A 20496-nucleotide genomic window follows, 5' to 3' on the forward strand; every position below is an offset into this window, starting at 1 on the left:
ATAACAAGTGGGAGTATACAATTATAAATGAGATGTGAAAGAGGGTTAGAATTTGCTGAATTTGACGGAATAAAGAGGAACACAAAAAAGGGAGATGTGAGGAGGTCAGGAAAGAGGGATATAGAACCTTGAAATTTAAAAGTGGATTCTTTTTCTTTTTCTTGTTTTTTATTAAGTGTGTATTTTTTTTTGTGTTGATATGTTTTTGTTTGATTTTTATGTGTTGTAAAATCCTAATAAACATTTATTTAAAATATATATATAATAATAATAATAATAATCCTTCCCAAAAGCACTTGTGAAGGGGTTATTTGCTGCTCTCCCTTTTTGCTCCTAGCACTTCTGATGTGGTCCTGCTCTCCAGCCTCCCTCCTTGCCTGCCCGCCCCAGTCATTTTCCATAGCCTCCAGATTTTTGTTTCATTTCATTATCGGTCTCTTCATTTCATTTCTTGTAGGTCTGCTGTTGACCTCGGGGTCAGGCTCAGCTGAGCTCCAGAGCGGCAAAGGATTTCCCGAAGTCTGTGGGCTCACCTGCCCTCTTGAACTGCGGCCTCGTTGCCCACGAACATTTTGTGTTGAGTCAGGAGGACAGAGAAAAGGACTGTGTTGCCTAAGGAGGGGAGGGGAGGTTGGGAAAGAAGCCGAAACATCAAGAAGGAACAGACATGAGAAGGGAACCAAGAGAAGGGCAAAGGGTCAGAATGGAACAGAATTATTGCACTGCATCCGATATACCAGTCACGCTATCAGATGGTGGACCCATATGTAGCCAAAACTCTACCATCCATATTAAAAGGTAAAGGTAAAGGGACCCCTGAACGTTAGGTCCAGTTGCGGACGCCTCTGGGGTTGCGGCGCTCATCTCGCTTTATTGGCCGAGGGAGCCGGCGTACAGCTTCCGGGTCATGTGGCCAGCATGACTAAGCTGCTTCTGGTGAACCAGAGCAGTGCACAGAAACGCCGTTTACCTTCCCGCCAGAGCGGTACCTATTTATCTACTTGCACTTTGATGTGCTTTCGAACTGCTAGGTTGGCAGGAGCAGGGACCGAGCAATGGGAGCTCACCCCGTTGCGGGGATTCGAACCACCGACCTTCTGATCGGCAAGTCCTAGGCTCTGTGGTTTAACCCACAGCGCCACCCGCGTCCCTTTTTACCATCCATATTAGAGCCTTGCAAGAGTGCAGAAAACATTTGGGACAAAATTAAAGGGAGGGGGGAGACCGGCATGATTAATAGCCAAGGCATCCTGATACTGAGAGGGGACGTTAACCTTTCCTCCAATCAAAAGCTGTTATTAGCCCCACAGAAGAAAACATACTGGTTCCTGCGTCGTGGATCTCTGGCATCGTTTCTGTTTTGGCCTTTAGGATGTGATCATCAGTGAACGTCAACAGGAGATATTAATAAGAAAAGTTGTAATCCTAAACCTACTTACAAGAGTGGGTGTCCTGCTATGGCCAAGGGACAAAGTTTGCATAGGAACAGACAGAGAATGAAATTAGAACAGGTGCTTTAGCCTGTAGAAATATTGAATAAATGAAAATTGATATCGTACATAAAAACAGAAATGGGCTTCTCAATTAAACCCAGCACCAACTGAGTGAAGCATTTGACGCCTGCATATATTTTATGAATCAGAGTTCCCTGGGCTGCAAATATATTGTACGCTGCATCACATCCCACTCTGGGGAAACAAGTTTTTCTTTCTTTTATTCTGCTGGGATAATATACCTTACTTGAGAGAAAGAAGCTGTCAGGGATTGCAGCGAAAGATGTCATTTAGTCAGGTTTTATTGAGATCGCTTTGTGGTTTTATTACCATCAAATGGTATATGAACATTGTGAAATAAATAAAATAGAATTAGACACCCAAACAGAATTATCAAGAGAGAACTCTTGAACCCTTTATCTCTTTGAATTAAAGCTACACTCCTTTGGGATATTGAGAAATACATCAACAAAGATTCCTAAGAGGAATTATCCATCATGAAAACAGATTGCTATTCTAACTTCCTCTTTCTCTTCAGTTATTTCGTGTCCGTTCATTCACGGCCTGCTGGTTTCCAGTTTAACAAAAACCTCCTTCTTCTCCAGATCTGTGTTCCTATTGCCACCCACCCCAATCTCTGCTAAGGGGGCCAGGAGACCCCCAAGGGGTCTTGACACGCAACCAGGGTCTGTTTTCCTTTGGCAGTCTTTCAAATGGGGTTCATTTACACATCTTTACACCAGAAGTCTTCAGTGGAGAGAGATTTCACAGCACCTGCATCTCAGGAGGAGCCCCTCCCCCCCCAGGTTCCTGGCCATCTCTGTGCCTCCTCCCCCCCCCCCCCCGGACCATAGCTGTCAACTTACAGATTTGAAAATAAGGGACCAGCAGCCTTGAAAATAAGGGACCAGCAGCCAAAATAAGGGATTTTAGTAAACCAGTTAAAAGGGACTAGATAATTTTGGAGAGCAGCGCCGGTTTTTTGTCCTTCGTTTCCAGAGGTTGCTGCTCAAGACACCAGCTGATGAAACACTGCAATTTAATAACTACAAGCAGCAACCACTTTTCGCGCAAAACGAAGTCCAAGCCAGGAAGATGCCGCTGCAGTTCTGCATCTTTTCTCTCGTGCTCCATCTGCAGCTCTCAGTTCCATCAGACATGGTGGGAGGAGGGGGGTGGGGAATAGCGCCCGAAGTAAACCCGCAGATCAGACAATCTATGATAGTCTACCACTACAAATCTATGGGAGAAGCGCTTGCGGTCCTTCCCTTGTAGCCCTTGAAACACCTGCCTGCGCCTCCGCCTCCTCCTCTTCCTCCTCTCTCTGAACTGCTTTCTCTATGGTTGCCCTCGCTCTCCTCTCAAGGCTCCTCATCAATTCATAGACCATGCCAGGCTGCCCATCTCATTCGGGTCCTTCGGCGGCACAGCCGCAGTACGGCCTAGCGGGAGCAGGAGCGGCAGTGACGGGCAGAGGGGAGGCCCCAGGCAGAGATGCTCAGTTCGGCGGCTGCGAGGAGGATGGTGGCGGAAGGGCCCGAGGCTCCCACAAGTCCCAGCAGGGAGGGGTTCCCGGGGGCCGGGGCTGGTGAGAAGAGGCCGGAGGGGGCCGGGCCGGGCAGCCAAGCAACACAGTTGGAGCCTCCCTCCTCCCTGGCCGGCAGGGAGGGAGGGAGAGGAGCTGCTTCCTTTGAAACCCGGGATTTTAAGGGACATCATCAATAAAGGACAGCAGCAGGACACGGCGCTGGGATAAGGGACTGTCCCTCCAAATAAGGGACGCTTGACAGCTATGCCCTTGACAAAATAGTTCCTGCCTTCACAGCATCTCATCCATCCCCCCCCTTCCTCTCCAACCTCCAAATTTCAAGAGGACACATTTTTCCTGTGTGACATCATGCCCCCGCTGTTACCTTGGCAACCTTCTGCCTGGTTATTATTATTATTACTTATTGAATTTATATACCGTCCTATACTTGGGGGGGTCAAATGGCTCCCACTGATGGGTTTAGGACTTGCTTCCAGCACCTTCATTCTTAACCATTTCTATCCCCACCTGGAAAAGAAGCTTCAACTGTACTTTTCACTGGTCTGGCATATTCCCTTCAGTACTCCAAAATATCACCTAAATCTGACCATTTATTAATTTCTAACCTTCACTGACTCTAGCAGTTCTGGGTGCCCTCACACCCCCAAACTCTGTTACCCCAGATCTGTAACATTATGGAGACCACATTCAGCCAGATCTGACGTGGTGACAAAGAGAGCTTTCCACCCATATCTCATGACCATGTGTCAGGATTGTGGCAGGGGAAGGCGGAGAGTTAAGCCATCCCTGCCCTTGCATGGTGGTCCCTTCTTCTTTGGTGATTACTCATAGCCCAGTAAGATTGCCAGATGTTTAATTGAGACTCAGTCACATTTGGGGTCAAGAGGGACCGAAAAGAGAATCTTATATGATTTTCTTTTCTTCTTCTTCTTTGGCGATCCCTCATAGCCGAGTAAGATTGTCTTCCATAAACACTGTTTTAACAGTGAGTCCGTAAGTGACTGTGGAGGCCAATTCTGGATGCACACGTCCTTCCACAATGGGGACATTGGTTTCCGGGTGGGAGTTGATCACGGTGTGGATTTGCCAAGCGTGCCTTCCTCTTTGCCTGTTTCTCCCTTGCGTCCTGAGTTCAGGTATCTTCAAAGCCCATGACACCTTTGGTAAAGGCTGTTCTCCAACTGGAGCGCTCGCAGGCCAGTGTTTCCCAATTGTCTGTGTTTATACTACTTTTTTTTAGATTTGCCTTCAGACAGTCTTTAAACCTCTTTTGTGGAGCACCAGCATTACGCTGTCCTTTTTTAAGTTTGGAATAGAGTAGTTGCTTTGGAAGACGATAATCAGGCATCTGCACAACATGACCAGTCCAGTGAAGTTGATATTGAAGAATCATTGCTTCAACACTGGTGATCTTTGCCTCTTCCGGTACACTGGCATTGGTTCGCCTGTCTTCCAACATGGTGGTGACACCGCTTCACAGCATCGGGGGAAAGGCATAGGGCAGCGGTTCTCAACCTATGGGTCCCCAGATGTTGTTGGACTACAACTCCCATCACCCCTAGCTAGCAAGGCCAGAGCTTGGGGATGATGGGAGTTGTAGTCCAACAACCCCTGGGGACCCACAGGTTGAGAACCGCTGGCATAGGGCATGGGTAGGCAAACTAAGGCCCGGGGGCTGGATGTGGCCCAATCGCCTTCTCAATCCGGCCTGCGGACGGTCCGGGAATCAGTGTGTTTTTACATCAGTAGAATGTGTCCTTTTATTTAAAATGCCTCTCTGGGTTATTTGTGGGGCCTGCCTGGTGTTTTTACATGTGTAGAATGTGTCCTTTTATTTAAAATGAATCTCTGGGTTATTTGTGGGGCATAGGAATTCGTTCATCCCCCCCCAATATAGTCCAGCCCCCCACAAGATTTGAGGGACAGTGGACCGGCCCCATGCTGAAAAAGTTTGCTGACCCCTGGCATAGGGAGATATACAATGAAATTCCTCCATCCGCGTAAGGACTTCTGGCTGAGCAACGGACCATCTCCCTCTCCTCTCCCCTCACAGGCCCTCCATTTGTTCTGGGGGGTCCCCTGGAGCAGATGGGGTGAGGAAGTGGGGATCCCAGGGAGAAGGAAGGGGAGGGAAATTCCATTATGCAGCCCGAAGTACTTTTGTTGGATACCTCTCAGCCATGCGACGGCTCCCACGGATTTTAATGGTGCCAGATTGTGTACGGTGTGCTATCAGGACAGAATGACTAATAAGACCGACTGTGAAATGCACGCCTGATGCCTGCAGGGGGTGGCCCACATTGTACACACTTGGCACTTTTCGTTTTTTAAGTGAAGATTTCAAACGCCTGCACAAAGTTCCCTGCCTGCAGCAGGGAAAGCTGGATTTTGCAGTCTGTTTAGATTATGAAAATTAAGCCAGTTTGCACACATTTCTTATGTTTATAATGTAATTGGAGTCTGCGAATAATTGGGAGGAGCGCGACACTCTGCGCCTTGTTTTCTATTGACCAGTGAAAAAGCTCATTCTCTCCCATCCCAGATTCTGTGTTTGAGATTATTTTCTATCTTTACGGCCATAAGAATTGTAACTTGGCTCATTCATTCAGATGGTGAAAAAGATAAAAAAAATAATACTGAACAGAGAGAAAAGGAAGGAAATTGTTTAACAGCGCCAGCCTATGCACAAAGTGGGTCTCGTTTTGTTGAATGAAGTCCAGGTTTGTGTGCATATGACTGCAAGCTAAAGGGAAGGAAACAGATCTTTTTCCAGTAGCAACTCCCAGGATCCTAACACAGGAGAGACCAGAAAGGGTTCTGACTCCACCTAATGGAAAGATGATGACAAAAGCTGTCAAGGAAAGTTAGTCGATTCTCTTTAATAGAAGGCTTATCAGCCATCTCTCAGATGCCACTGGTGCATTGCAATGCAGATTAAGTGAGCAAGGAGCTGGTTTGCAGCGGCCTTTTCTGTTTTCTTTGTGCGGATCTTTGCTGCACAATATTGGAAGGTCACAGGAAACTCCCTTGCGCTTCCATGGCTTAGGGTGAAGTTAGGAACAGGTTAGTATTGGGTACCTTGGTTCTCAAACTTAATCCGTTCGGGAAGTACGTTCCAAAACCAAAGCATTCCAAAACCAAGGTGCACTTTCCCATAGAAAGGAATGCAAAACGGATTAATCAGTTCCAGACTTTCAAAAACAACCCCTTAAACAGCAGTTTTACATGAATTCTACTATCTAACAAGACCACTGATCCATAAAATGAAAGCAATAAACAATGTACTGCACTATAAAATAAATAACACAGTATTGTAGATGATTTTTTTTCAAAAAAATCTTCCCTGCACTGATGATAGGGGGATGAGGGGCTTTTAACCATTTCCGCAGTCACACAATCAATCAGTAGCTGAACTGGGTTCCACACGGTCACAAAAACAAATAAACTGAAAAAGCCTCAAAAACAAAAATGCAAAATAAATAGCAAAAACAAAAGAGCAAAACTTAATCCGTTCCAGAAGTCTGTTTGACTTCTGAAATGTTCTAAAACCAAGATGTAGCTTCTGATTGGTGCAGGCACCCTGGAAACAATCGCCGACAGTCGCATCAGACGTCCTGCTTCTGGAAAACGGAACCCTTACTTCCAGGTTTTCGGTGTTTGGGAACCAAGGCGTTTGGGAACCAAGGTACCACTGTATTGATCTCCCTTGTCTTCTCTGCTCCTTTGGTGCTTAGATTAAAGCAAATTTAAAAATAAAAAGCTCTCCAGGATTCTTTTTGATGTATGTTTAAAATGTAAACTGGCAAACCAGGGAAGCAGGGAACCAGGCAAGGCCTCATCGGTGGTGGCACCCTCCCAGTGGAACGCCCTACCGTCAGATGTCAAGGAAATAAACCTTTTAGAAGGTATCTGAAGGCAACCCTATATCGGCAAGTTTTTAACGTTTGATGTTTTACTGTGCTTAATGATATTTGTGGGAAGTCACCCAGAGTGGTTGGGGCAACTCAGTCAGATAGGGGGCGTACAAATAATAAATTATTATTATTATTATTATTATTATTATTATTATTATTATTAATTACATGTTGCGGGAATGACACTTTGGGTTGACCAGACAGTAAGAGGATAGGGAATTGGTTTCTTGGAATTCAATGTAGAACGCAGGGAAAAGCAAAGCCAGCCAGAACGACAGACAAAATGGAGATTTCCTATTTCCCTCTGAGAAGGAGCATGTAGGGCATGTTCCAGGGCAAGGAGGATGCGCTTCAAAATCAGAAACCAAGACTGGGGAGGGAGCCAAGTGCCATCTCTATCATCCTTGGCAATGCAGGACTTGGGATTATCCCATAGCAGGAAACACGCACCCAGGAACCGTGGCTGCAGAAGTAAAAGAGAGAAAATGCTAAGGCTTTCGGTGGGCCAGGAACCATGAATGGTGGCCAGGTGGAGATGGCAAGAGGATCATCAGTTCACAATTCCCAGAAGTGATTTCCATTTTAGGAGGCCAGCCATTAGAAGTCTCTTTCCTTTCACTTTTCACCTCTCACATTACCTTAAAGAAACTTGTGTATTATCTTGTCTTTTGTTCTGCGAACTGCGCTGGGTTCTTTTGAGGAAGGGCGGAATATAAATTTAATGAAGGGTAATAATAAAAAGGGAAGAAAGGAGAGACTAACAGGAGGTTTAGCATTCAAGCAGATTTCAATTAAACCACACGCACACATATATAAATAGCTGCGGTGCCATACATCGATGCAACACAGTTCATGACACAGAGACCTCTGTTTCAGCTGCTTGTCACATTTTAGTAGAAGCAAATGCGTGGGTGGTAGGAAGGCTAATGTGTTTACGTATTATTTTTTAAAAAGGATTGTTCATCTGATCCAAGTGCAGCCCTGTGTCTTTCTCAAGAACGGAAACATCAAGCAAATCTCCCAACAGTATTTGCTTATCTCCCTTATCGTCCAGGCCAAGTTGCTTGGTTTCAAGTGTCGTTTTAGGTGCCGCTTCGCACCGCCGAGGCGTCTATGCGAATCCTCCCCTGTGATTTACCAAAGCAGAATTTTCAAACAGTATTTCATAGCCTTTGAAAGAATCTTAATGCTTTGCGTGTGCCCTGTGGAGACCCTGCACGAGAAAGGGGTGTGCGCTCTTGAAGGCCGAAGAGGCTCCCACCTTGCGGAAGCCAAGCAGGTCTGGGCTGGATCGGGGCCGGAATGGGTGACCGCCGAGGAACCACATGTATGAAATTTTAAGGAAATAACCAAATAAAACAGCTGCACAGTCATAGCAAAGTTTCTGTGAAGCTGGCGCGGAAGCCAACGGGAAGTTGTTAGATTATGTTCTGTTAGAGCTTATTTTGGGTTATGCGCCTCATCTTCACGCCACCCCCATTTCTGCTGGAAATGAACATTTGCAAATGTAATTCCTTAATTCCTATGCATCCCCTTTTTTATAGAGAAATATGCCAATTGGACCCGTGCACATTTTGTTCTTGCGTAGACAGCATCTTAAAAAGCAGAGACATCACCTTGCCAACAAAGGTCCGTATAGTTAAAGCCATGGTTTTCCCAGTAGTGATGTATGGAAGTGAGAGCTGGACCATAAAGAAGGCTGATCGCTGAAGAATTGATGCTTTTGAATTATGGTGCTGGAGGAGACTCTTGAGAGTCCCATGGACTGCAAGAAGATCAAACCTCTCCATTCTTAAGGAAATCAGCCCTGAGTGCTCACTGGAAGGACAGGTCCTGAAGCTGAGGCTCCAATACTTTGGCCACCTCATGAGAAGAGGAGACTCCTTGGAAGACCCTGATGTTGGGAAAGATGGAGGGCACAAGGAGAAGGGGACGACAGAGGACGAGATGGTTGGACAGTGTTCTCGAAGGTGCCAGCATGAGTTTGATTTAAACTGCAGGAGGCAGTGGAAGACAGGAGTGCCTGGCGTGCTCTGGTCCATGGGGTCACGAAGAGTCAGACACGACTAAACGACTAAACAACAACAAAATACACTATCTCATCGGCACACATTCCTGCCTCATGTGCGCATCTGAGCATGGAAATCATTAGAGAAAAATGTGCGCAAGGCTTGGGTTGGCATCGGTAAGATCCTGGCTCAACCTTTCCCAACCTTGTGTCCTTCAGATGTTGACGACAGCTTCCCTCTGGCGGTTCCCTCATTGCGAGAAGTGAGGTTACAGGGAACCAGACAGAGGGCCTTCTCGGTAGTGGCGCCCTACCTGTGGAACGCCCTCCCTTCAGATGTCAAGGAAATAAACAACTATCTTCTTTAAAAGACATCTGAAGGCAGCCCTGTTCAGGGAAGTTTTTAATATTTAATGCTGTATTGTTTTTAACACTTGATTGGACGCCGCCCAGAGTGGCTGGGGAAACTCAGCCAGATGGGCAGGATATAAATAATAAATTATTATTATTCCCTCAGCCTCTGCCAGTGTGGCCAACGGTCAAGAACAATGGGTGACCAATTCTGCTGGAGCAAAGACTGAAAGTGCTTTATTAGCAGTAACGTTCAGCATGGACACTGGAGGCCCAGGGAACCAGGATCACCCATCACGGGCTGCTAAGACAGTTGCAAGCAATCCTGGACTGGGACAGCTGGTCCACGGTGCTTCAGGCACTGGGAACTTCCAAGACTGGATTACTTCAAGGCATTGCATGAGCGGCATCCCTTGCACCAAGGAAACAAAAGGCAGCTAATGCAGCAGGAGGACCAACAGAAGTGGGAGTCTGTCAACATATTACATACGCGGGTGGCGCTGGGGTCTAAACCACGGAGCCTCTTGGGCTTGATCAGAAGGTGGATGGTTCGAATCTGTGCAATGGAGTGAGCTCCCGTTGCTCTGTCCCAGCTCCTGCCAACCTAGCAGTTCGAAAGCATGCCAGTGCAAGTAGATAAATAGGTACTGCTGCAGCGGGAAGGTAAATGGTGTTTCCGTGCGCTCTGGTTTCCGTCAAGGTGTCCCGTTGTGCCAGAAGTTTAGTCCTGCTGGCCACATGACCCAGAAAACTGTCTGCGGACAAACGCCGGCTCCCTCGACCTTAAAGTGAGATGAGCATCAACCCCACAGTCGCCTTTGACTGGGCTTAACCATCCAGGGGTCCTTTACCTTTTACCTTTTCCTACATGCTCCAAGATTTGCAATGGCTACTGGGCCAAGTTCAAGGGATTCCATCGCCCTTGGAGCTTTTAATTGTGTTTTTAAATTACAGTCGTTTGCTGCCTCACGTTCCTTTGCAATAATAATAATAATAATAATAATAATAATAATAATAATAATAATTTATTTATACCCCACCCATCTGGCTGGGCCTCCCCAGCCACTCTGGGCGGCTTCCATAGAAACCAAAATACACTAAAATATCACATGTTAAAAACTTCCCTGAACAGGGCTGCCTTAAGATGTCTTCTGAATGTCAGGTAGTTGTTTATCGCTTTGACATCTGCTGGAAGGACGTTCCACAGGGCGGGCGCCACTACCGAGAAGGCTCTCTGCCTGGTTCCCTGTAGCTTTGCTTCTCGCAATGAGGGAACCGCCAGAAGGCCCTCGGCGCTGGACCTCAGCGTCCGGACAGAACGATGGGGGTGGAGACGCTCCTTCAGGTATACTGGGCTGAGGCCTTTTAGGACTTTAAAGGTTAGCACCAACACTTTGAATTGTGCTTGGAAACGTACTGGGAGCCAATGTAGGTCTTTCAAGACTGGTGTTATATGGTCTCGGCGGCCGCCCCCAGTCACCAGTCTAGCTGCCGCATTCTGGATTAGTTGTAGTTTCCGAGTCACCTTCAAAGGTAGCCCCACGTAGAGCGCATTGCAGTAGTCCAAGCGGAAGATAACCAGAGCATGCACCACTCTGGCGAGACAGTCTGCAGGCAGATAGGGTCTCAGCCTACGTACCAGATGGAGCTGGTAAACAGCTGCCCTAGACACAGATTTGACCTGTGCCTCCATGGACAGCTGTGAGTCCAAAATGACTCCCAGGCTGCGCACCTGGTCCTTCAGGGGCACAGTTACCCCATTCAGGACCAGGGAATCCTCCACACCTGCCCGCCTCTTGTCCCCCAAAAACAGTACTTCTGTCTTGTCAGGATTCAACCTCAATCTGTTAGCCGCCATCCATCCTCCAACCGCCTCCAGACACTCACACAGGACCTTCACCGCCTTCACTGGTTCTGATTTAAAAGAGAGGTAGAGCTGGGTATCATCTGCATACTGATGAACGCCCAGCCCAAACCTCCTGATGATCTCTCCCAGCGGCTGCATGTAAATGTTGAAAAGCATGGGGGAGAGGACAAAACCCTGAGGCACCCCACAAGTGAGAGCCCAGGGGTCTGAACACTCATCCCCCCCCCCACTTTCTGAACACGGCCCAGGAGGAAGGAGCAGAACCACTGTATGACAGTGCCCCCAGCTCCCAGCCCCTCAAGACGGTCCAGAAGGATGTTATGGTCGATGGTATCAAACGCCGCTGAGAGATCCAGCAGAACTAGGAAACAGCTCTCACCTTTGTCCCTAGCCCGCCGGAGATCATCAACCAGTGCGACCAAGGCAGTTTCAGTCCCATGATGAGGCCTGAATCCCGACTGGAAGGGATCCAAATGGTCCACTTCTTCCAGGCGTGCCTGGAGTTGTTCAGCAACCACTCGCTCAATCACCTTGCCCAAGAATGGAAGATTTGAGACTGGGCGACAGTTGGCCACCATGGCCGCATCTAAAGATGGTTTTTTAAGAAGCGGTTTTAAGAAGCAGGAGAACATGTGGCCCGTACTGGGCCCCGATGTTGCAGGTGGTTCCGCTAAATTGTGAACCACCTGAAAAAGTCTCCTGCTACTGTTTTCTGCAGATGCAATAGAGGCGGTGAAGAAATTCTTCTTCGCCGTTGCTATCGCCACTTGGTAGGCTCGACGTTGAGCTCTAACCTGTGTCCGGTCAGATTCAGAATGAGTTATCCGCCACTGGCGCTTTAGCCGTCTCAATGATTGTTTCATTGCCCTCAGATCCGTGGAAAACCACAGGGCTGTCCGGGCTCCATGCAATCGGAGAGGGCGCTTCGGAGCCAAACAGTCAATAGCCCTGGTTAACTCCACATTCCAGCGGGCCACCAGGGAATCAGCTGAAAGGCCATCAACATGGGATAAAGCATCCCCTACCACTCTCTGGAAACCATTTGGATCCATTAAGTGGCGGGGGCGGACCATCTGAATTGGTCCCACCTCCCTGCAGAGGGGATGGGTCGCAGAGAAGTCCAGTTGCACCAGGAAGTGATCTGACCATGGCACTTCTTTCTTTGCAAGAAGGGAGGGATATAGATAAGGCTCTGGAGATCACACAGAATGCCACAGCGTCATAGAATGACGTAATCTTGGTACCTATCCTGACTGTAGCACCCAGCCGTGATCAAGGCGCAGTCAGGGGCGGCAGAATCAACCTCTTTGGTACCCTTTTGGCTATTGAACTCTGGAGCCTGATGCTTGTGACCAGGGGGACAATAAATCTGAGGCTGGTGGGCAGAACACTCTGGCCCAAATGCCACGGCACCAGGATCTGCCCAGCCTTCCCTGGGCCCAAGTGCCTCTCAGCCTACCTCACTTCTCCAAGCAGGCAGGGAGCGCAGCAGGCAGGAGACCCGAGGGTGCAGAAGCGCCTGTCCACGTGCCAGGGGGATGGCCGCCTAAGACTGCCGTCCTCACTGAGGAGAGGCAGATGGCAGGAAGAGGCTGAAGAGGCGCCTTTCTTGGGGCAAGTTGCTCACCTGACCTGCCTTCCCACCCCTCCCTTAAGGCCTCCTTAGTCACACCAGAACAGGGTGGTAGGAGCTTTTTACTCCAGGAAGACCCCCTAGTGAGAACAAAAGGAAGCACTATGAGAAACTTGGATATACAAGCTAGGTGCCAAATGTCTCATTACGGTCGTCCAAATATCTAGGTACCATTTGGGGTCAAGAGGGCCCTAAAGGTTGCTCATCTTCCAAAGCAACTACTCTATTCCAAACTTAAAAATGGAAAGCGTAGTGCTGGTGGTCAACAAAAGAGGTTTAAAGACTGTCTGAAGGCAAATCTAAAAAAAAGTAGTATAAACACAGACAATTGGGAAACACTGGCCTGCGAGCACTCCAGTTGGAGAACAGCCTTTACCAAAGGTGTCATGGGCTTTGAAGATACCTGAACTCAGGACGCAAGGGAGAAATAGGCAAAGAGGAAGGAATGCTTGGCAAATCCACACCGTGATCAACTCCCGCCCAGAAACCAATGTCCCCACTGTGGAAGGATGTGCGGATCCAGAATTGGCCTCCACAGTCACTTACGGACTCACTGTTAAAACAGTGTTTATGGAAGACAATCTTACTTGGCTATGAGGGATCGCCAAAGAAGAAGAAGAAAAGAAAATCATATAAGATTCTCTTTTCGGTCCCTCTTGACCCCAAATGTGACTGAGTCTCAATTAAACATCTGGCTAGTTCAGAGGACAACCTTGAGCTGGGCTAAGAGCTTTGAGATCTTTAAAAAAGAAAAGTCTTGATCCAGGGACTGTCCACATATCTATTGGCCTGTCCTTGCCTCTTTTTCTTAATGGTGACACGGACCATTCATAACATAGGAATATTATTCACAACTGTGAGCAGGGCATTGGGGTGGGGGAAGTGAAGACAAGAGACAACAATTCACTATAATGTTGTTTGCTGTTCCTGCTCAGGCTGCACAGAAAAGGCATTTTGGCTCCTGAAATTCATTTGGACTGTGTAACTAAAATATGAACGGACAGAGTTCTACAGGATGTGGTCTTGGTGTGTGGAAACAGCCCAGATCCAAGGATCCCCAGGCATGGACCTCCAGGTGGCAGAGATTTCAGAAAAGGAAGGAACCTTTTATCATATGTGGTGAAAGACTTCTGGGAAAAGATTTATAACAAATTGAAAAAAATGTTGAAATATACATTTATAAAGAAACCAGAGGCCTTTCTTCTTGGAATAACAGGTTTGGAATTGCCCAAGAAAGATGTTAAATTATTTTTGTATGCCATAACTGCTACTCGTATTTTGTTAGCTAAAAAGTGGAAAACCCAAGAATTACCAACAATAGAAGAATGGCAGATGAAGATGATGGATTTTTCGGAGCTAGCCGACCTGACCGGAAGAGTCCACTACCAGGAGGAGGAGGAGTATCAGGAAGAATGGAATAAATTTAATGATTATTTAGTTAAATTTGTTGTTAAACTAACTGGAAATAGCTTCCAGATACTTAATGGGCTTAGGATTTTATTTATGTTAAGTGATGAATTAATATGTTTAATTCTGTAAGGTGAAGATTTAAGGATGTTAATGTTTAAGTTAAATTTCATAAAAATTGGGATTTGGAAAACCGTTAAAAGGACATGCAATGAAATTCAACCAAGGGGAAGCGAGGAAGTCACTTAACAAAGTTAATAACTGTAATTTTTAATAAAGCTATGATTTATGTTTGTTTTGTTTGTTTGTCTTGTGTGTGTGTTTGTTTGTTTGTTTATGATATTGTGAAAACCAATAAAATTTTTGGAAAAAAGAAGAAGAGAGATTTCAGGCGTCATCCTGGCTCCCGGGCATCTTCACTTGGTCGCATGTGGCTCAGAGCCGGGTGCAAAACGCGCCTGGCACCTGGTGAATTTTGAACACGGAAAGGAAGTGAGAATGAAGCTCAACGCCGCAATGTCATTCCGCTTGGGAAACACGGATGGCACAGACCCTTCAAAATTACTGGAATTTTATTTGCCTCAGGCTTATGACTTGCAACCAAAGACATTGTGCAAAGAAAGCAAAGATTAAGTACACTTGGGGGAAAGGTGGCAAACCACATTGGTAACACAAAAGGTAATCTGATGAAAGAAGCCATTCATTATACTATATAGATTGCAATATTCAATAGCATTTTAAATCCAACTTTTTTTGTAATCAAGAAAAAAAAAAGAAGAGAAGGAATAAAAGAAAAGGAAAAGTAAAGTTTACAGTAGACATAAATTTCATGTATACAGTTCGAAAAGTATTTCTTTTTCAAGAGAGAATCAAATGATGCAATGAATGAGGCAGGACTGGGTAGAGGCTAGCTACTGTACATTTAAGAAAATTGTATATATGCACCACAGTGAAGAAACAAATACAGAACTAATAAAACCTTGAAAACTGCCTGATGAAAAATAAAATCACCAGTTGCTTTTAATGGCTTCTCCTGGTTAGCAATGCTACAAAAGACATTGTTTTCAAATCTTTCTGATGCCGAATGATAGCATCTAATCAAATATTGAAACCAGGAATGTCAAACCATTAGTAAGTTAAACCCAACCCATAGAAATATACTATCAACCCATGTTTTTTTTTTCCATCAAAAGCTTTTTTTTTTTTAAATCTTTGAGGCCCGTTTGGTCACAGTATGTTACATGTTTTTCTTTTTCTTTTCTTTTTTACACCATGATACCATAACGTTTGTCTGGCAATATCCTAAAGCTAGTTATAGATGATGTAAATACAGAAACGCCCCGATGCCGATCTGGCAGAGTGAATTCGCTGGGTGCAAAAATGAGAAGAGAAGAACGGTTCTCCTTTATGAACATTGGACCGTGTGAATCACTCGTCGTCACTTCCGCTGGCTTCCGACTGGTCCTGGATGGAAGAGGCAGGGGGGTGGGGGGGAAGGTTAGAGGTTTTGTTTGTTGAAAGCATTGCAAAAAAGACAACGTTACTTTGACACCCCTGTTTGGGCCATAATAAGGAAACAAGGTGCAACCAAGAGATAGCAAGGCAATCCAGTTAATTTAGTCATGCCTCTGGATTTCTCGCAAGATGTTCTGTAATAGGTTTATGAGATATCACGCACAGCTGTGCTGTGCGCATCTCGCAAGTCTCACGGCTTTTGCGACGATTTACTTCCAAATAATTATACCAAAAGACTGATGGCATGTACAGTATGCTCACTCAGAACCAAATCCCAGGGAGTTTAGCGGGGCTTACGCAGCCTTAGCTGGCCTTTATAGGTAAAGGTAAAGGGACCCCTGACCATTAGGTCCAGTCGTGGCCGACTCTGGGGTTGCGGCGCTCATCTTGCTTTATTGGCCGAGGGAGGCGGCGAACAGCTTCAGGGTCATGTGGCCAGCATGACTAAGCCACTTCTGGCGAACCAGAGCAGCACACGGAAACGCCGCTTACCTTCCCGCTGGAGCAGTACCTATTTATCTACTTGCACTTTGACATGCTTTTGAACTGCTAGGTGGACAGGAGCAGGGACAGAGCAACAGGAGCTCACCCCGTCGCGGGGATTCGAACCGCTGACCTTCTGATCGGCAAGCCCTAGGCTCTGCGGTTTAACCCACAGCGCCACCCGCGTCCCATAGCTGGCCTTTATAGGCTACCTTAAAACAAAATTAACAAAGAGCAACCTTTGTGCACCTGCAGAATTTCTTTCTTTTTCCTCTGAAGCGCAGGAGCCCATGCATATTGCAAACGGCCGGCAGAACTCCCCTGGCAAAACCCCATTTGCCATTAAGGGACCCTGTTCTTCAAGAAACCACAGGATTCCACATAATAACATTTCACACAACAGAGGGGTCTTTCCAGCTAGCCATATAAGAGTAAAGCCAGGCAGAGGCAAACTCGGCCCTCCAGATGTTTTGGGGACTACAACTCCCATCATCCCTAGCTAACAGGACCAGTGGTCAGGGATGATGGGACTTGTAGTCCCAAAACATCTGGAGGGCTGAGTTTGTCTATGCCTTAGTACTTAATTTTTTAAAAAATACAAACATACAGCAAAAAACAATTCAAGACTGAAATATCAAGATTACTCTGAATCTCCTGACTTCCCCCCATCCCTTCCACGAGTCCTAGTAATAATATTCACAACTGCATATCAATACTATCCAAGATTTATCCTTCCAAATTAGCCATACTTCCCCTTATTCTACAAGTGTGGTTGAAACCCTGCTAATGTTTTAGCCTGCTTACAATGGTCTTGTAAATAAATTGTAAACTTTCCCCATTCAAGTTCTCGTCTTCTTGATTTCTGAGCTTCCCAGTTAATTTGGCCATTTCAGTAGAGTCCATCAACTTGGTTTGCCATTCTAGTACTTAATTTTAACTTGGCCGGCTGAGCTCCAAAGAACTACTTGCTCAAGGTCTCCTTTACCCCCTTTTAGGAGCATCTCCCTGAAATTTGCCACTTATTTCTTGATGCAAATCTCTTCCCTGAAGCTCAGAAGAAGCTTCATGGCTCCTTCGATCTCAGGCATTGAGTCCAAGTGCTGAGCATCTTAATGGAGGGGAGGTGGGATACTATGCAATGCTCTCAAAACTTTTATGCATCCTGAACCCCCTTGGTCCCCCGACTGGAGCTCCCATCAGGGCTCCTGCTCAGGGACAGGGGAGCCCCAAATACCTGTGGCGCCCCCTGCTGGAAAATGCTCTGCTGGACTGTTAACCTCCAAAGGCGAATCCCAGTCGTGCCGACTGCAGATACAGGCAGTGATTGGGGGGGGGGGAATGCATTTACTGCTCTTGTAAGCAACACTCACATTTTCATCTTGATCCTCATCGCTGTCATCGTCGCTCACAACCGGTTTGGCTTTGACTCGACTTTGCCGCTTCTTGCCTTTTCCTTTCTCCCTGTTTTTATCCTCCTTTTTGTTTAGTTTGATTTTGACTTTCACAGATTTGGCTGCAAAAAAACCAAAAAGCCCACGGAAGAAACTTAGCGGCCAAAATTAACAGACCGGACGCAGATTTAGTCTGGCTTACAGCAGAGCCGAAGACATTGACGGGACTTACGTCCGTCATCGCAATCTTATGGATGTGAACGAATCTAGTCTCAAGTGTGACTAAATGTGGGTCAAGCCCAGTGTTTAAGGTTTCTCAGCCACTGACTCCCCTGGGTTCCTCTGGAAGGGACAGTGGGCTATAAATTTAAACCATAAAACAAACAAACTCACACAAATCACTCATTCTCTCTCTCTCTCTCTCTCTCTCACACACACACACACACACACACAAACACACAACCATCCTGAAAAGCATTCTTGATTCTACTTGCAAAGAAATAATCTGAATGTAAATTTCATATAAGGAAATTTCCTATTTTAAAACAGTGCATTTTTTCGGGGGGGGGGGGACGCAGGGGTACACATACCCCTAAACAGTTTGTGAATCTACCGGAAGAAGAAACTATTTTTTAAAAAATTGTTAGTTTCTTCTCTAGCAGGGTGAACCGTCGGTTCCATTGCTACCCCTGACAGCGGCTTCCTTTCCTTTCCCAGTGCTTCCCGTGTCTCGGACAGAAGCGAGCATTTAATATGTGAAGCAGTGTGGAATGTGGATGTGTGGTGTTTTACTGATGAAAGCTTGGTCTCATGGAGGGGCACTATTTCAATAAGGGCTATGCATGTTGTTTGTCCATTTGTCCATTTACTGTATTTGTTTCCCCTGATTTGAACTATAAAATGGTGGTTTTCTCGAGTCAAAACGAAAGTACCCCTAAACATTTTTTAAGAAGAAAAAAAAAGCAATGAAGTGAGAGGCTCACATTCAGATTCCGACTCGTCTTCCTCGTCTTCTTCTTCCTCGTTGCTTTCGTCCTCGCTCTCCTCTTCTTTGGCAATCTTCTGCCGCGCACTTTTGAACACCGACTGCAGAACAATGGAGTCCTCATAGATCTGTGGCAGGGAAGCAGGGCTGCGTCAGGCCGGCAAGCTGTGCTTCATCAAAGATTCACAGCGTGGAGCGCTATTTCCTATGCAAACCCAGAGAGAGCAAGGCTTCTCTCCCCCATTACAAGTCACAAGCCTTGTTGCATGAATTTTACAGGAAATGCCAATGTTAATTTTTCATGCACTAAATGAGGGTTAAAAAAAAAGCCTTTTGGTGGCAGCCTGAAACAAAATGAAGCTCCATATTATATTTTCACATTTCTAAGCACCACCTACTCTTATGTTTGAATGCAGGTAGGTAGCTGTGTTGGTCTGACGCAGTCGAAATATATATAAAAAAATTGTCCAGTAGCACCTTAAAGGTAAAGGGACCCCTGACCATTAGGTCCAGTCGTGGCCGACTCTGGGGTTGCGGCGCTCATCTCGCTTTATTGGCCGAGGGAGCCAGCGTACAGCTTCCGGGTCATGTAGCCAGCATGACTAAGCCACTTCTGGCAAACCAGAGCAGCACACGGAAACACCGTTTACCTTCCCACCAGAGTGGTACCTATTTATCTACTTGTACTTTGACGTGCTTTCGAACTGCTAGGTTGGCAGGAACAGGGACCGAGCAACAGGAGCTCACCCCGTTGCGGGGATTCGAACTGCCAACCTTCTGATCGGCAAGTCCTAGGCTCTGTGGTTTAACCTGCAGCGCCACCCGCGTCCCTAGCGCCACCCGCGTCTCTAAGTAGCACCTTAGAGACCAACTAAGTTTGTTCTGGGTATAGGCTTGTGTGATGTTAGACTAGAATCTAAATCTGAAGAAGTGTGCATGCACATGAAAGCTTATACTCGGAACAAACTTAGTTGCTTATGTTTGAATTATTTAATGTTTTATTACTAATGATCTCAAGAGTCTTCAATGGAAGGTTCTAATTAAGATTTAAATTATAGTCTAACAATATATCCAGGTTAAAACAAATGCACTCTTCCGATGCTAATTATCAGCAGTAAGAACAAAAGAGTTTGTGTTAGCTAACAATAGAATTCTGGGGTAGATATAGGACCTGTTACAGTGAAGGTTCTTGCAATCTTTATCCATGGTTCACAGATTATGAACAGGCTGTGGGATTTCACCCATCCTTCCCATCTCATCTCCTCTTGCAAATTCTCTCTGCCCTTTCCCCAACAGCTTAAACTGCGGTTAAGGGTCATGGCTTCAATGATCTTAGTTATGGTTAACGCCAACTAGGTTCCTGCATGATGGAGTTTTTCATAGGGACCCTTAGTTCGGATTAGCCAGGCATAGGCAAACTTGGCCCTCCAGATGTTTTGAGACTACAATTCCCATCACCCCTGACCACTGGTCTTGGTAGCTAGGGATGATGGGAGTTGTAGTCCCAAAACATCTGGAGGGCAGAGTTTGCCTATGCCTAGTATTAGCCGTGGTCAAGACTGGTGAAGACTGCACCTCTTAGCCAACAAATTCCTGCAATGATCCATCATGGATGATGAGTTGCAAGATAAAGATTGACAAGCAACCAATCCACTCGTAAGCAAAACCAGTCTATATTTACTTCAGCAAGTGCCAATTTTATTACCCAACTTCCAAGGAAAATGTTGAGTTCTTCAGAAGATTTTTTAAAATAACAGCACCACCACCACCACGGAGAACTACCAACTAGTTGATACCAAGTGTGGTAAATGTAGACTTATTTCTCCAACTGAGATGTTTCAAGTATACTGTAGCTGCAGGAGAAGAACTTCCTGCTATAGAACAAACTCTGAAGACTACA

The 20496-nt window shown here is 46.1% G+C and overlaps 1 protein-coding gene across 15 annotated transcripts in view; it reads right to left on the minus strand.

Moving 5' to 3' along the window:
- Nucleotides 1-14776: 14776 nt before the first annotated feature.
- Nucleotides 14777-20496, minus strand: part of SMARCA2 (SWI/SNF related BAF chromatin remodeling complex subunit ATPase 2) — a 128982-nt gene continuing 123262 nt past the window's right edge. For all 15 annotated transcript variants that reach the window (XM_083592785.1, XM_083592790.1, XM_083592792.1 and 12 more), the window contains 3 exons: nucleotides 18595-18724; nucleotides 17591-17733; nucleotides 14777-15686 (listed from right to left, as the gene is read on the minus strand). In XM_083592785.1, coding sequence (XP_083448911.1) covers nucleotides 15651-15686; nucleotides 17591-17733; nucleotides 18595-18724 — 309 coding nt within the window. In that variant the 3' untranslated portion in view covers nucleotides 14777-15650. The remainder of the gene's footprint in view (nucleotides 15687-17590; nucleotides 17734-18594; nucleotides 18725-20496) is intronic.

This window comes from Podarcis filfolensis, assembly GCF_964270895.1.
Source record: "Podarcis filfolensis genome assembly, chromosome: 17".
Classification (NCBI taxonomy): Eukaryota; Metazoa; Chordata; class Lepidosauria; order Squamata; family Lacertidae; genus Podarcis; species Podarcis filfolensis.